We start from the raw sequence: 16,473 nt of genomic DNA on the forward strand, positions 1-16,473 counted from the left end.
TATTGTGTACTATCCTATTCTAATGCATTATTGAATATTACTTAATTTGATATAAGTTGTTTAAGTCTATTTTTATTATGATTTATTTGTATTGGATCAGATTGCTAAAAGATGTGTGATCTTTACTTTTTTCAGCTGTAAACCACCTTGTGTTAGTAATATAGAAAGGCGGTACGTATACAAATTAAAAGTGAAATGACATGAAAACAGGATATCCCAAGTGTGTGGCTCCATACTGCAACCCCAACTGCGATTTAAGTTAAGCCGCATTGAATATTGCGGGATATTGCGGGAACATGGCCTAAGATTGTGCTGGATAGTTTTACTGCAGAAATCCTGGGGCATACACCAGAAGCACGCTTGGTAACATGCATTTTGGGACACGAATATTGCCTGTGGTTTCAGCTGCTTTGGTGACTACAATACTCTCATGATGAGGTTGTATAACCACCCTGGGTTCCTGCAGGAGAAAGGGTAATATAGGGTAAGGTAGAAATGCAATAATAATAGTAGCAATTATTATTATTAGTATTATTATCATCAGCATCTCTATCCTACCCTTTCCCCTGCAGGAGCCCAGGGAGGTTAATAATTGCCGCTATTATTATTATTATTATTAATATTAATATTATTATTATTAATGTTTTTTATGTGGTGGAAGCCGCCCAGGTGGGGTATAATTAATAATAATAATATAACAACAACAATTTTATTTAAAAGTGGGAGTGGGCCTTTCTTGGCATTCCCTTCGAAAAGGCCGAGTTGTAGAAACCCTAAGTGTGCCTGGTGTTGCACCTATGCAAGGAGGCAAGATCCCGAGGGGCCCCGAATCCTTCCCCCGCCCTCGCGCGCCCCTTCCTCGCTCCGCGGAGCGCAACGGCCCATTTCCGAGGCGGCGCTTTGAAAGGCCCGCCGGGGCGCGGCGACGGGGTGGAACCACCGGGCCGGGCTGCTGACGTCACCACCAGGCCCGGAGCCGGAGCTGCGACGACGCCGAGGAAGGCGCGAAAACCCCGGGAGGGAGAGCTCTCCCTCCGCCTCTTTCCCTTTCCCACCCCGTCACGCGAGAGCGGAGCGCGCGCACAAAGACCCTCGCTGAGGCGAAGAGCCCTGCGGGGGGCGGGTTCCGACGTGCGAGTCCACACACCGGGGCGCCGTTCCGGGGCGAAGGTTGCCCTCCTTGCCAGCAGCTCTACAGTCCGCGCTTCTTTCCCTCGGCAAAGGTGGTCGCCGCCTTTTTCAGCCCTTAAAGACATCCCACAGGTAAGGAAGTTGCCGTCTCTCTCCCTTCCCCACCCTCCGTTGTTTCAGAGCTTCCCCTTTTTTCTTTCTTAAGCCAAGAGCGGAGATTCGTGAGGAGGGATAGTTTTCCCCTCTGTAATAAGGCGTCTTTGTCAAGTTGCCCGTTCTGATGATGACTTTTTACTGGCTCAAATTTCAGTCTTAAAAAAAAAAAAAATATGCAGGAAAGCTGTTATTTGCCTCAAGGAAGTTAAACGTGGGCTAGAGGTGTCGCAGAAGAGCTGGATTAAGGTTTTTTTTTGGGGGGGGGTCTTTGCTGCAGCAGAGATAGGGCAGGTACCCACATCTGAACTTTTTCAGGAAGGGAGCCTATAATGATAGTGAGCTGTGAAGCTTTAGGGCTTACTGACAAATTAAAATTTAACATCACGTGCTCCAATAAGCTCTTAATTCGAATGTGAAATTGCTGATCTTCTAACAAAAGTATGTGGCTTGTTTCTACTTTGGGCGTTAGTACCTGAGAACTAGAAAGTGGCTAATGTAGCAACATTTTTTAAAAAACAAAGAGGGATGTAAGGGGGAATATAGGAAACTGTAGGCAGGTTAGCTTCTGTGTGAATGAGTGTAAAGGAAACTTTAAAATAGAATTATCAAACATATAGAAGAAGAAATCTTGCTGAAGAAAAATCTGCATAGTTTTTGCAAATGTTATGTCCTGTGTCTCACTAACCTTTTAGAATTGTTTTAGAGTGTCAGCAAACATGTGGATAGGGGTGAACCAGTAGATATTGTGTACTTTCAAAAAGCTTTTGCCAGAGTCCCTCACCAAAGGCTCCTGAGTAAGCTTAGCAACCATGATACCAGAAAACAAGTATCCTTATTGACTACTAACTTCTTAAAGAACAACCAGCAGAGAGTTGGAACAAATTGGCAGCTCTTAGAACAGAGGGATGTATGAAGTTGGGTTATTGGCATCCGTCTATCTTGAGAAACAATGGACTGTGCCTCTGGTGGTGAGATCAAACCATTGGAGAATCACAGCACCTGCTGCAGCTGCAGAGACAGGTAGCTTGTAACTTGCTGCCTCCCAAGATTGTTTTTGCTGTATTAGCACCGAAGTGGCCTCTCTGGGGCACAAGCCTGGACACTGTAAATGGAGGTCCTGGGCTGTCCACACTACAAGATCTCCCTCTCAACCCATCCTGGAATGATCTCTCCAGGAAGGCTTGGGATTCTATGAAAGGTGCACATCAAGGGCACATGGAATACTAGGATTTACTTCTCTGTGTTTGCATTTGTAGAACTGAGACATTGGAGACTGCAGGGGTGTCAGCCAGATTCATAGGCCTTTGGTCTGAGTACATCTGCTTTTTGCAGGCCACTGAAGAATGTGTGGGCGAACAGCTGTTGTACTGGGAGCAGATCGTATCCGCCGTGCCTGTGAATACCGTGATAATCAAGGAAAGAGAAGGTGTCCAGAATGGAAAAATGCTGACAAATATAGTCCATCCTACAATAAGAGCCCACAGTCTAATAGCCCTGTGCTTCTCTCCCGACAACACTTTGAAAAGGTGAACCCCCAAAATATTAGATTTGTGCTTAGCATAACTTTCTGTTCAGCTACTTTTACATGTATAGGTGCTTTATGTTAGCTTTGCAAGATCAAAATTTCACAAATAAGGGGAACTGTGACTGCCTGCTCAGTGGAGCATTTGTGTTCCAAAATTAGTGACATCTGTTATATTCTGTAAGTCTAATCATCTAGAATAGAGAGCTTCTGAAGAAGCAGTCTTTCAGAGTAAGACATTTACCACTCTTTGCTTTATACGTGAGGCCAAATTTTGACCAATCCATCTTTATTTAAGACAGAGATGTGGAACTTGTGTTGCTGGACTCCAACTCCCATCAGACCCAAGTTGCATGGCCAGTGGTCAGGAATCCTGGGAATTTTCATTCAACAATGTACGGTATAGAGAGCCACAGGTTTTCCCATCCCTGATTTAGGGCATTATGGTCAATGTTGCCTTCATCAATGACTCCAGCAATTAAGCATGGTTGTAATAATCTTTAGTGTTCACTGTGTTTCCAGTATTGCTGAGGGAATGTTTCCTTGTTTCCAAGACTACCAAACCATCTTTCAGCAAAATACAGTTTTGGTATATTAGTGGGGAAATGGTGTGAAGGTGTTGGATTCATATGAGATGTTAACTTCAGCAGCCCTCTATAGAAACTTCCCACTATCCAGCAGTGTGTTGAGTTGGATGTTCTCAGTCGCACTAGATCCAGCTGACCCCCGTCATGCCATTTCATCTTCATAATCTCTTGACTAGTGTTGATAGCAGCCCTAGTAAAGGAGCCAAGACTGAAGTCTTTGTATCCTGGCATTGTGACGGCATCACACAGGTCTTTTGCAATATATAAATCATTTTCTTTTCCTTCTGCGTCACCCTATTTTTTTCCCAAATAAAAGTTAGATTTAAAAGTTTAATAAATATGCTTACATTCATCTTTATATGTACAGTGGTACCTCAGGTTATGTACCTAATTCGTTCTGGAGGTCCGTACTTAACCTGAAATTGTTCTTAACCTGAAGCACCACTTTAGCTAATGGGGCCTCCCGCTGCTGCCGCGCCGCCGGAACACGATTTCTGTTCTCATCCTGAAGCAAAGTTCTTAACCTGAAGCACTATTTCTGGGTTAGCAGAGTCTGTAACCTGAAGCGTATGTAACCTGAAGCATATGTAACCCGAGGTACCACTGTAATACAATCACTAAATAACAATTCTGTATACTGAGAAATTACTAATAATTACAAAGCTTACATTTCATTTAACTCAATCTGCATAGGGCTTCATATGGAGGATTGAGTTGCTAGTCTAACTGAGAGTGATAGGAGAAATGTACCGGTATGTTGGGAAGTGAGAGATAGAAACCCTTCCATCAGCCAGAGATGATTATTTATCTGTAATGGAGCATTACAGTCTAAGCAGGCTTCTCTGCACTACCGTGTTTCCACAGGGTGCTATAATTGTGTGTGGTGGTGGTGGTGGTGTTGTTTAAAAAACAAATTCCTGCTCCAGCACACAGACAAATACAATATTGGACTGGTGGTTAATTATGTTTTCTGATTTGCAATAAAGCTGAGTTCTCAAATCTTGGAAGATAAGCACTTGTTCTGACACGATTTCACTCACAGTACAAGAGTAAAAAAGGAAAAAAGTGAATTTTAAAATAATCTGTCTCAAAATAGTATAAATGCACAAACCTGAAGCCCCCGCCCTGTCACCTTTTCAAACCAAAAATTTGCAATTCATTTCCTCTTTCATTTTCCTGCCTAGACAGGAAGCTGCCCGAAGTGCTTGTGGTTTATTAGTTCTTTCTCAAATGCACATACCAAAGGTATGCTCTTGTTGGCCAGAGGAGCACAACATAATTGCCTTGTCTAGGCAGAAGAAGAGGGTGTATATGCAGCAGTGTCAAGTGGATTTCAAAACAGCAGGGAGGTCAGCAAGTTGGAGGAGTGAATGGGTGTCTGGAGTCCTCAGTACACTGCTCTTCTACCACGGATGTCAATAAACATTTGCTACACTGTATTCCTTAACAAACTAGTTTCAGTGGTATTTACCATTAAGGAAAAGGTATCATACATATTGATTTAATATTGAATTAGAGCTTGTGCTGTATTTTCTGATGTTTACATGTGTATGCATGCTGTAAAATCTCAGACCAGTAAGACTATTTTGGTATTTGTTTTCATTGAAACCATTTTAAAAGTTGCCCTCGGGATAACACCGAAACTGAATTTGAATAGAAACTGGCAAACAGAGAAATGAAACCCGTTGGTCTGTTTCAATTGTTTCAACTGAGAAAAATGAAAGAAATGACTCATAAAAACCGGAAGGTACATTGTGAAGAGGGTAAAATAGCAGATTTCAAATTCTGACAGCACAATCCTACGCACGTTTACTCAAAATTAAATCCCACTATCTGTTCTACTTGCCTGTTTTCAAATGGTATTTTTTAACGTGACTTGCCTGGCTATAACTCATGTCTAATTTACTTCAGCAGGACCCTTGCATTTTGTTGGTTCCTTCTGTAACTATTGTAGTCATATAGTAGGGTCTCATCACAACACAGAATTAGAGCAATGAATCCCAGAGCTGTTATAAAGTGATAATTAACTTGCTGCCTTCTTTTTAAATATAAAACTTGGTATTTTTGTCAGTAACTGACTTGATTAGAATCACTTTGTTTATATAATCAGAGACAATGTAGAAATCTAGTACACCCTTTCACCCCAATCTACCTAGGAGGTATAAGTGTATAGAAGTTTGCATCTCTAACTGGATAAAGAGCTGCTTGTACAAACAGGTGCTCCACACATGTTTTCCAAATCTGAACACCTGGGCCTGTGCACCCAGCCCATTTTAGAAAGGTAAAAATCCCTCCCGTTTGGAAAGGTGAATTTATCAACCATTTTCTGCATTCCAACATGCTTTTTCAGCAGGAATTTTGCTGTTTTCTGTGTTCACATTGTACACACTGATTACTCTGAAATCTTCTTTCTGTGTTTTTGGATGCTTCTCAATATTTCTTCCTGTTTCCACTTTATTAAAGGATGCCAACTCTTCTGAACGTGTCCTTGTAGCTATGCGTTGGGGGCTGGTTCCAGCCTGGTTTAAGGAAGCTGACCCATCTAAAATGCAGTATAACACTGCAAATTGTCGGAGTGATACCATGATGGAGAAACTTTCCTACAAGGTTAGTTTTTGTGTAGCTTTCCATTTGAAAATAAACTTCTTCTTTTTTTGAAAGTCTGTCTCCTCCTGGCCATGCTATTTACGGTATGTCTTTTGAGCTATACACAAAAAGTGAAGCTTTTTCCTAGAGGTATTCATAACAGTTGCCTTGCTGCACCAAATGTAAACAATTCTGAACTGCATGCTGTGAACACAGCATCATGATTTTCCTGAAAGGGAAGAGCCCAGCAGGTGATAGCATTTCACATGCTGTGCTTGACAGAGCAGCTTCAAGATAACTGGCTGTTTGGTATCTGTGCAGGTTCGATTAGAGAAGAACATAAGTAATGTTGCTGGTATGGGAGGCTTTGGGAAATACAATAGCAGAAGTGGAAGTCTATGAAAACTCACGGGAAAAACGGTTTGCTCTGAATACTGTCACCTCTTTCCATTTGCATCCCACCAACTTCATGCACACAAATGGAGGGTCTCTATTGGGGGGGAAGCAAAGGGTTATGAAGTAACATGCATTCGACTGAGGAAATGAGAGATCACATTGGAAAGTTAACCCTCCTTGTTTCTTTGTAACTCATTTATTCATTCATTCTGTCAGATTTCTTACCCACCTTTCACCAAAATGTCCCAAGGCAGGTAACAATATAATCATACCATTATAAAAACAGGTAAACAGTTCCAAACAAAAACAGCTCAGTATAGATTAAACAAAATGGTGGGTCCTCAAAAACCAAATACCCTCACTATCAAAGTCTAGAGTCAAGATGTATGTATTCAGCATATAGCAGAAGCTACATGATAAAAATCCTAGACACACCTCTGCGGAGAGAGAGTTCCACAACAGAGAGGGGCCCACTTCTGACCACCTTTTCCTGCACTTTTGAAGGATGGTGGAACTATCAAGAGAGCCCCTTCTGCCAACCTTAACACCTGGGAGTCTTTTCCTCCAGCAGCACAAGTCATCATCTAACTGTGGAAGAGCCCCCTCAAGGGCATGTTGCCATCACACAGCAGTTTAGTCAGTGTTTAGGAGGGGAAACCTCATTGTTCCTCTCATTTTCCAACCTATAGACACATTCCATACTTTCCCCCCATACTATATTTTCCAGCCTAAATCTCTCATTTTCCAGCCTATAGACACATTCCATACTTCAACGCTTCCTTTTTATTTCCAAGCACAGTAAATGCCCTAAAATAGCTAAACCCCTTGACTCAGTATTATGTAGAAGTTGGAATAGGTCATGGATAAGCTTCTCTCAGAGCATGCTAGACAGTGCCTTTCAGCACGTAGATGGGTGTCTTTCTCTGATCATTAAGTAGCATTCTCAAACACTTGTTCATTAATGTTGGATTCGGGATACAGGCTTGAACCTTTCTTCAGTTCTCTGAAATTGATCATGGTATTGACCCATCCCAGGAAGAAATCATTTGCTGGAGAGGTGTTGCAAAGCTGTCTTATGTGAAATGATTTCACCAGTGAAAGTGCCTTAGCACTCAGAAAGTGTGAGTCGCATTGGTGCTAGGAATAGAAGAGCTTTCATATGAACGGTTGGTGCATCTGACTCCTGAGAAATTGGAGAATTTGCACCATGCAAATACAAATTTAATTAACAACAACAGAATGTGAGGTGGTATGGTGCTTGTTGGCAGCAAGACTGTTTCTCCCCAGTTTCTCCACCTGCTTCACAGCTCCTTTTGAGAGCCTCTGAATGCAGATCAGCTAACTTTGTTGCCAGATTCTTCCGTTCCAAAACACAACACTGAACTGCCTCTCACTATGTTGCTGTCACAATCTGGGCTCTTAAGAGCAGAACTGAGCAAAGTGCACTGGACCTTTTTTTTCCTCCAGTGGAATATCCTTGCTGCAATTGCACATGCTCCCAACTTTTTGTGAGAATTTTGTGTGATGCTCCGATAGTGTGATTCCTGTCAGGTCTTCCATCCTAATTTCTCTGACTACTTCTCAGAACAGGAGCATGGCAAACCTTGGGGATTCCTCCCTGTTGCTCTCCTACCTTTTTCTATGTTACAGGTGTGTGCTCCTCTTTTAATAGGTGGCTTTGTTTTAATAAAAATTCAGCTTTAGAAATGTACTACATTTTATCCTAAAAATAAGATTTGTCCTCAAATCTTCATGTAGAGGCACAAATAAGACACATAAGAGACCTTGTGGGAAAGTGGCCTAAATTCTCATCTACACTTCTGGCAGGGATGAGTATGTCGCGTATTCCACGCGGCGCTTTCAGCAGAGACGCTAAGAGTTCCAGGTTTTTCCAGTGCAGTCTTTTTAATGTGAGCTATATACAGGCATTTACAAAAGAAACAGTCCATACAGAGTACTTACAAACGAATACTCTCCACCACAGCACCACCACACTACAGCACAACCACCACACCCACTGTTAAACAGGCTTTCCTTTTAAAACAGGTGATAGCCAATCACACTAATCACACTCCTGCTGAGTCACTCTGACTCAGCAGAGTATTGCATCATCCTGTTGAAGCCTGCAGACTTATCCAGTATCCTGCAAATCCCAACAGAGTAGAGGCTTGTGTAAGGAAGGCCACTTTAGGATACATCTCTGAGATCAGTAAAAGCATCTGTTAGGCTGATAATGTGAGTTAATTAGAAAGGTGTAACAGCCAGAACCAGAGTAGAGAAAAATACAAATAAGCACTCTAAAGGGATGGTAAGGATTCTTAAACATGACTTGTAAGTGGAAAGCTCACAAACACTCATTAAGGAGCAGAATGATAGGGGATAGGGGAATTGTTCCTCACACTCCGTATATGTAGAAACCGTTGCAATAGTATCCCCAAAAAGCACCTGAGCTGCACCAGGAACTAGCACAATTGTAGGACTGTTGCCAATCACCACCATTTTAGAATCCCTGTTGTGTTAGGAATGTCATTGGGTCAATAAGTGTAGATGTAGTAATTAAATTTCTGTTTCCTTCCAAGGATTGTAGTGAAAACAAATGAGTCTGTCAATTTTGTCAACAGCTCCATGTGAATTCACATTTGCTCTGAAGATCATTTCTTTAGAATCCTATGTGATACTGTTAAAGTTGTCCCATCCCAAATGTTTGTTTTTAACTACAGTGGTGCCTCGCAAGACGAAATTAATTCGTTCCGCGAGTTTTGTCGTCTTGCGATTCTTTTCGTCTTGCGAAACACGGTGTCGGGAAAGTTTTGGAAAAGCTTCAAAAATCACCCAAGTCTTTAAAAACCTCAAAAAAGGCTACCACACCGCGTGCTATGAGTTGTTCCTCGAAGTCAAGTCGCAACTGTATTAATGGTGTTAAGAAAAAGGAAACAAACTTGCAAGACGTTTCCGTCTTGTGAAGCAAGCCCATAGGGAAAATCGTCTTGCGAAGCAGCTCAAAAAACAAAAAACCCTTTCGTCTAGCGAGTTTTTTGTCTTGTGAGGCATTCGTCTTGCGAGGTACCACTGTATTTGCATGAATTACCGGTAATAAAACTTGCTCCCCCTTCCCTACATCTCTCTCTCTCTCTCTCTCTCTGAAAAGGGGCCTCTGTTAAAAGGCAAACGCTGTGTTGTGCTGGCTGATGGCTACTACGAATGGCAACAACAAAATGGGCAGAAGCAGCCCTATTTCATTTACTTCCCCCAGACCGAGGATAAAAAGGTACAACAGCAATACGTTCATATTTAATGCTGAAGTGCTCATTGGCTCTTTCATTTTCATTTACTTTCCCTCAAACTCTTAACTTGCTTCAGAAGGTTTTGGCTTTATTATTTTGGTCAGACTGCCTTTCCCCATGAAGCAAGGCCACCTGAGGGTAGCTGTTGCTGAAGGTCATACATTTCCGTTCTCCTTTGGCCATGCTAAAAGTTCAGCATAACAGTATGTCGGAATTGTTCATCTTTTATACATGTAATTTTTATTATTTCATTTCTGAATCTCTTCCCATGAGGCATCCTGAAGCAATTTACAATATTTAAAGTGTTTTTGCATTGCCGTTCAATTCAAAATTCCCAGGACAGTTTAAAATAACTGAATTCTTTTAGTTACTAAAAGAGTACAATAGAATGCTAAAAGCAATTGGAGCAAAGTGCAGAATACATCACAGGTTAAACCCATAGGGAGAAATGGGTATTTGCCTTGCACCTAAAAAGAAACAAAAAAGGCAAACCTCCCTAACATGAGAATACCCCTCTCCCACAGCCACCCAGAGGCAAATTTAGTGGTGTGTGACCAATTCATTTGCACTGGGTGTGGAGTCTCAGGGGTGCCGCAACTTTGATGTAGAATGGAAGGGGGGCACTGAATTCTGGCATTTCACAGGGTGCTGCTGAAATTTGAAACCCCAAGATGTGCCCCTGTAGCCACACAACTCACTACAGATCATAAAGGGAACCAGAACAAGACATCTGAGAAGATACTGGCAGGTTGAGGTGGGAAATGTTTACTTAAGTAGCCAGGTCCCAAGCCATGCAAGGGTTTAAAGGTAAGCACCATCAGTTTGAATTGTGCACAGAAATAGACCAGAATCCAGTGGATCTCTTAAAGAACTAATGAGTAGTGGTTACAATTCCTGGTTCCCAGTTAGTAGTCAGGCTGCTGTGTTCTGAACGAAAAGCAGTCCTGAGAGTCTTCAAACACAGCTGCATGTACAACATGTTACTGTAATAAAAGGTTACCAGGGCATGGATAAGTGCAGGTGGTTTGTTTTATCCCAAAGGGGTGCAGCTAGTGTACCAGCTTCAGTAGATGAACAGGCTCCATGCTGTTGCGACCACTTTATCCTCTAGTATAGGGGTAGCAAATGAGGTGTCCTGCAGATGTTGTTGGACTCTAACTCCCTATCAACGCCAGCATTGCCAGTGGTCAGGGCTGATGGGAATTATAATTTAGTAAAATATGGAGGGCACCACACTGGCTACTCTGCTCTGGTGACATAGCTAGAGCAATGGGCCTTTCTAACTAGATCAAAGCACGTTGGGAGCTGACTAGAACACAAGTGGCAGAAGTCTCTAGGGAAATGTCACTGAATGTACTCCCGTTATTGAGCTTACTCTGCTTGAGCGTAGGAAATACTTCTCTGCACCTTTGAATCCTTGGGGTCCTATCTAGAAGAGCTTTTCTGAGTGGCTTAGTGTCTATTCCAGCTTGGCCCACTGGGCGATGTTAGTGACATGTTTGTTAAGCACTTGTTAAGGATGATGTTTCTCATATCTGCCTCAGCCTAGATTCTACTGGTTCAGCAATTCAGTCTATTGATGTGTCCAGAGCACCATCTAGTCTTGGGTTAAGGAATCAATTTCACATATTGAAGTCTGAGGACTTGGAGAAAAGCAGCCTATCCGTGTTTGCTCAGCTTGTGCCCTTAGCTTATTACATCTAGTAGGAGAGGGATAATCTGGGTCTAGAAAGTAATAAAATTGCTTGTTATAAAGAGTCCCGTCTGCCTTGAAGGAGGTAGTTGTGATGCCATTCTTAAAGGAACCCTTTTTGGACTCTGATAACTGCACTATTAGCCAGTTGCAAAGATGCTTATGAAGTGTTGCGAAGCAACTTCCGACAATATTGGATGAAAAAGACCCTGTGGATCAATTTTGATTTGGTTTCATGAATGGTTTTGGCACAGAAACAATTTTGGATAACATTCACTGGGAGAAGGACATGCCCACTGAGATTCTTCTGTATATCTCAGCAGCTTTCAGTACTATGGACCATACTATTATTCTTGATCCGAGCTGATGCCTGACCTGCCTCTATCGCTGGTGGAAAAGCAGCCCCAGCATCAGCACTGATTTCCCACAAGATCTTGTGAGATTTCATCTTGCCATAAATTGGCACAGATGCTGGCACAGCTTCTTCAGTGGTGGAGGCACTGAAGATGTGTGGCGCAGGGACAGGTGGCATGGCACTTCCTGCTTTGCCTCAAGTAGCGAAACAGGGCTTGCTGCCCCCGATTTCCGTGATTCTGCTTGTAGCTGAAGTGCCAGTTCTAGGACTTCTGAGCAGCAAAATGGCACCTATGCTGTGGGGTCCTGCTGGGCTATTGTAAACACACAACTTATGCTCAGCACTAGTGTCTTTTTTACATCAAATGAGAGTGAAATCATGGAAGTGTTGAATTGCTGCCTGGAGGCAGTGATAGTCCTTATGAGGCCAATAGTCCCAATGAGGGCTAACAAATTGAAACTTAATCCTGACAAGATGGTAGTATTGTTGATGGGTGGTTCATCTATCCAGGGAGGTGTATTCAACCTTCTCTGGAAGGGGTTGTGCACTTGAAAGATTTATATTTTTAAAAAACACGATTCCTTAACTTTGCAGCTCAGCAAGCCAGATGTGGACAGTGAGGATGAAGATTCAAAGGACAGGAAGCTACTCACCATGGCTGGTATTTTTGATTGTTGGGAGCCCCTTGATGGAGGAGAAACATTGTACAGCTATACCATCATCACAGTAAATGCTTCAAAAGATCTAAGCTCCATCCATCACAGGCAAGGGAGAATAGCTCAATAAGTGTTTGGTGAAAATCATATTGTACAGTGGAACTAGTTGAGAATAAGGCTGCTTAAGTCTCAATTCCCATCACTTCTGTGTACCAACTAGTGTGGCATATGATTTTTATATTATATAAAAAAATAATCACACCTCTCTCTATATATAATGTATAACTTTTAAAGGAAGGTCAGAGAAATACACCCCCCCCAAAAAAAAAACTCCTTTGTCCTCTTAGAGAAGAGGATCTGAATAGAAGTTACTTGTTCTAAGTGACAGGATTTGGCTTATAAAGAATTATGTTTATACTATATTTTGTGGTTGTCATTTGAATTATTCCAAAACGGTTACCTGGCTTTGTCATTCAGACCCCTTGAAAAATAGGGCCTCTTTTGAATGATTGTGCTGCAAATTCATGCAGATCTTAGTTGCTGAATTCTCCTTCCTTTATCTCCATCTAATCAGTGGCGTAGCGTGGGTTGTCAGCACCCGGGGCAAGGCAAGTAATTTGCGCCCCCTAACCTGTGGATTTGCCCTAACCCCAGATGTTGCGCCCGGTGCGGCCGGCCCCCCCTGCACCCCCCACGCTACGCCACTGCATCTAATATTAGGAATCTGATTCTTTTTGATGCTTCAACTGTGGTGTCCCCCCCCCCCACAACCATAACATGCTGTAGACTAATTTGGGTTATTCTATTCACTGAGATCTGTATTGTTTAACTTGTTTAGAATGCCAGCTGTCTTGGATGGGGATGAGGCGATCAGAAAATGGCTGGATTTTGCAGAAGTGCCCACACAAGAAGCTATTAAGCTTATCCAACCCACAGAAAACCTTGCTTTCCACCCAGTCTCAACCATAGTGAACAATTCCAGAAATAATACACCAGAATGCATTGTACCCATTGAACTGGACCTCAAGAAGGTAAGATTTGGGATTTTAAGGTTTGGGAAAATAGGTAGGGTTATTATTCTCGCGTCATATTTAACTTCAACCAGGGCTACATTCACACCATACATTTAAAGCACTAAGATACCAATCCAATCCAAATAACTTTATTGTACTAGCCATTGGCCATGACAGAGCTGAATCAAAAATAAATACAAGCAAACGGGGTGTCGCACCACACTATGATACCACTTTCAACAGTCATGGCTACCCTTAAAGAATTATGGAAACAATAGTTTGATAAGGATGCTGAGAGTTCTTCCCCTCACAGAGCTGCAATTCCCAGAGTTGCCTAGGAAGAGGAATTGATTGTTAAACCACTCTGGGTATGGCTCAGGGAGGAGAAATAGGGATCAAATAACAGCTCTCAGCACTCTTAACAGACTACAGCTACCAAAATCCTTTAGGGGAAGCTGATTGTTTAAAGTAGTATCACAGTGCTTTAAAGGGGTGCTCCAAAAACCATGATGGTAATAGGTAGATACTCTCATCATTCCTAATCAACCTTTAGTTCATAATAGTGGTATACTTTTCTAATGGTCCTTGTTCTCTGTCTCCTAGGACACCAAAGTTAGTGCAAGTAGCAAAATAATGATGAACTGGTTAAAAAACAAATCTCCCAAGAAAGAAGATGATTGCGACGGCTTACCAAGATGGTCCAGCCAGTTTATCCAAACCACACCACCTAAAAAGACCAGTTCAAGCTTAATACACCAGTGGCTCAAGAAAGAAGATGGAGAACCTTCTGCAAAGCATCCCAAAATTCAGTGACTTATTGTTACTTGCACTTTATTCTTAAAACACATTTGGCAGTTTCTACTGATTTGAATTTGCAGAGTGGGATTGCAAATATTCTGACTATGTGGGCCTTGACATTTAACACTTTTTCTTGTCTGTAGTACAAACTGGGGTGTGCATTTTATGTACCGTGTTGCTATTCCCCTGCCAACCTTGGGAGAGCAATTGTACTTCATATACGTGAGACACTTAATATATTTCTCCTCCTAGGAGAGAAACAAAGATTCTGTAAGGCGTGTTTCTTGTTCAGGTGTTCATCCAGTACACTTATTGGATTCTTTGGAGAGAACAGACCACTGTTACAACTAAGAGCTCCTGTTGCAAAAATGAAAATAACTGTGTTCTTATTATGAATATCTTATGTTCATCTTATGAGGCCTGGGGTATCTCCTTCACGTACTTTGTAAGTATGAGCTGTATTAGTGGGAAACTGCTATGGTGGTGGTATGCCTGTAGCTACTGTTTTAATTATAACTGCCCAAATTTGTGATGAGAAAATGAATAGCAAAAATTCAGTACACTGGCACTGTAGAAGGAATGAGAGTTTGGGCCTACTTTTCTGACATCAGACTTACTCATAGTCAGAATTGTACATGTTCTCATGTTTTAAGCAAAGTTGCCTGTTTCAAAAATAAGAGATACTTCTTTTGGTTTAGTTTCTGGCTAGCATTGTTCTTGGCATATCAAAGGATTATTTCGTAACCTCTCTGACAAATGAAAGACTCTTAAGAGGAATGAAATACTCTCAGAACTCTTTTTAGCAACATTGAACTGCTCTGGTACTCTGCTGTGTTGAACAACACCTGCTAAAAATTGATCTTCTAGAAGGGACAAAGCACATGCTGTTATGTTTCTGGTCTTAAGTTTTGAATAAGCAGGTGCAAATCTTATTAAAGCTCACTATTTGAGCACAGTTTAGCAGAAGCCAGGCTCTCTGGAAAAACATTCATTGCTTTTATTTAAATAATGGTTGTAAAAAATAAAATGTGTTTCTATCTCATTATTTTTTGTGTGCATTGCCCAATTCCAGCTAATCATCAAAACACTTGTTTAGGCTACAGTGCTAACCATGCTTACTCAGAAGTAAATCCCACTTACTCCAAGGTAAGTGAAGTTAGGACTGCAGCCTCAGAGGCACTGAACAATATGCCTGTCTTGTCTTGAAGACTACAACAATGAACATTAGCAGATGAATTTGTAAGAACTCTGGCTATGTTAAGAATTAATGCTGTAAGTGTATCATGCTAGCCCATGAGAGTTTGCAACATTTTATAAGTTCAGTACAGTGGTACCTCGGGTTACAAACACCTCAGGTTACAAACTCCGCTAACGCAGACGTAGTACTTTGGGTTACGAACTTTGCCCCAGGATGAGAACAGAAATCGTGCGGCGGCTGCAGCAGGAGGCCCTATTAGCGAAAGTGCACCTCCGGAACGAATTAAGTTTGTAACCCGTCTTCTGCAAAGTCAGACTAATGGTCCGTGTAGCTCAGTATGGCCTGCACTGACTAGCTGCCTCTTCCAGGTTTCAGGCAGGGGTCTCTCCTAGCCCCACATGGAGATGCCAGCCATTGGACCTGGGACCCTCTAGATGCAGGGCAGATGTTCTACCTGGGCCTTTTGACACAATGTATCTGAATGTAGTTCATATGGCCTTGTAAGTAATGTATATGAATGACGTGTGTTTAATAATGATACTGCCACAAGCTCGGTGCTCTTTTCTTATGAGGAATGGAATATGGGTCCATCACAAGCCTCTCCAATTCTTTCAGCTCTGGAAAGCCTCCAGAAGCATGAAGGCAAATTGTCTCTATTCTAGAGCCTTCTTACAATGTATATCACAGTGCTAAGTCCACCAAATGAATTGGTTTAGGCTTGGAATGTAAGCGTTTTGGAGGATGCCTCATATTTATGTACAATTATGTCCAAAGTTGGTCTTCCTACGCACGGATTGTCCGTTTCAGTAATTTAAGGAAATAATTAACCTAGCTTGCTTAGATTCTTCTTGCTTAACGTCTAGCTGGGCCTAATTTCTGCTGAACCTAGAAACAATTTCACTCTCCCCTGGCCCTAGAAGCGTATCCCTGACTCAGCGGTTTCATCTGCCCCCTAAAGTCCAGTCTGGCAATTACAAGTGTTGGGGCATGCTGGAGACTTAACAAGATTTATTGCAGCAAGCATTTGTGGACTAGAGTCTACTTGAGCAGATGCATATTCATCCGTTTCATCTGGTAAAATGAGACACTGGTCCACAG

General features: G+C 42.0%; 1 protein-coding gene and 1 long non-coding RNA gene across 3 annotated transcripts; both read left to right on the forward strand.

Moving 5' to 3' along the window:
- The first annotated feature begins 909 nt into the window (after positions 1-909).
- HMCES (5-hydroxymethylcytosine binding, ES cell specific) lies at positions 910-15,222 on the forward strand. Of its 2 annotated transcripts, none has more exons than XM_028719162.2 (7): positions 910-1,263; positions 2,544-2,813; positions 5,860-6,003; positions 9,527-9,646; positions 12,305-12,474; positions 13,205-13,397; positions 13,983-15,222. In XM_028719162.2, exons 2-7 carry the CDS (start codon positions 2,631-2,633, stop codon positions 14,190-14,192), a joined length of 1,020 nt encoding a protein of 339 aa, XP_028574995.2. In that variant the 5' UTR covers positions 910-1,263; positions 2,544-2,630; the 3' UTR covers positions 14,193-15,222. The 2 variants fall into 2 exon arrangements, with proteins under 2 accessions (XP_028574995.2, XP_028574994.2); XM_028719161.2 differs by having other exon boundaries at positions 913-1,263; positions 2,620-2,813.
- Positions 2,821-4,296, forward strand: LOC144327013 (uncharacterized). Its single transcript, XR_013391987.1, has 2 exons — positions 2,821-3,346; positions 4,162-4,296. It is a non-coding gene; the product is annotated as an uncharacterized LOC144327013 (long non-coding RNA).
- Positions 15,223-16,473: the final 1,251 nt, after the last annotated feature.

The sequence above is a fragment of the Podarcis muralis genome, chromosome 2 (assembly GCF_964188315.1).
Source record: "Podarcis muralis chromosome 2, rPodMur119.hap1.1, whole genome shotgun sequence".
In the NCBI taxonomy this organism is placed as follows: Eukaryota; Metazoa; Chordata; class Lepidosauria; order Squamata; family Lacertidae; genus Podarcis; species Podarcis muralis.

What these genes read in the sequence shown, in the direction of transcription:
- HMCES (XM_028719162.2), top strand. Translation starts at nt 2,631, where the DNA reads ATGTGTGGGCGAACAGCTGTTGTACTGGGAGCAGATCGTATCCGCCGT. An exon ending in TGGAGAAACTTTCCTACAAG is followed by an intron (nt 6,004 to 9,526) that starts GTTAGTTTTTGT and finishes CTCTCTGAAAAG; the next exon opens with GGGCCTCTGTTAAAAGGCAA. An exon ending in CCCAGACCGAGGATAAAAAG is followed by an intron (nt 9,647 to 12,304) that starts GTACAACAGCAA and finishes TTAACTTTGCAG; the next exon opens with CTCAGCAAGCCAGATGTGGA.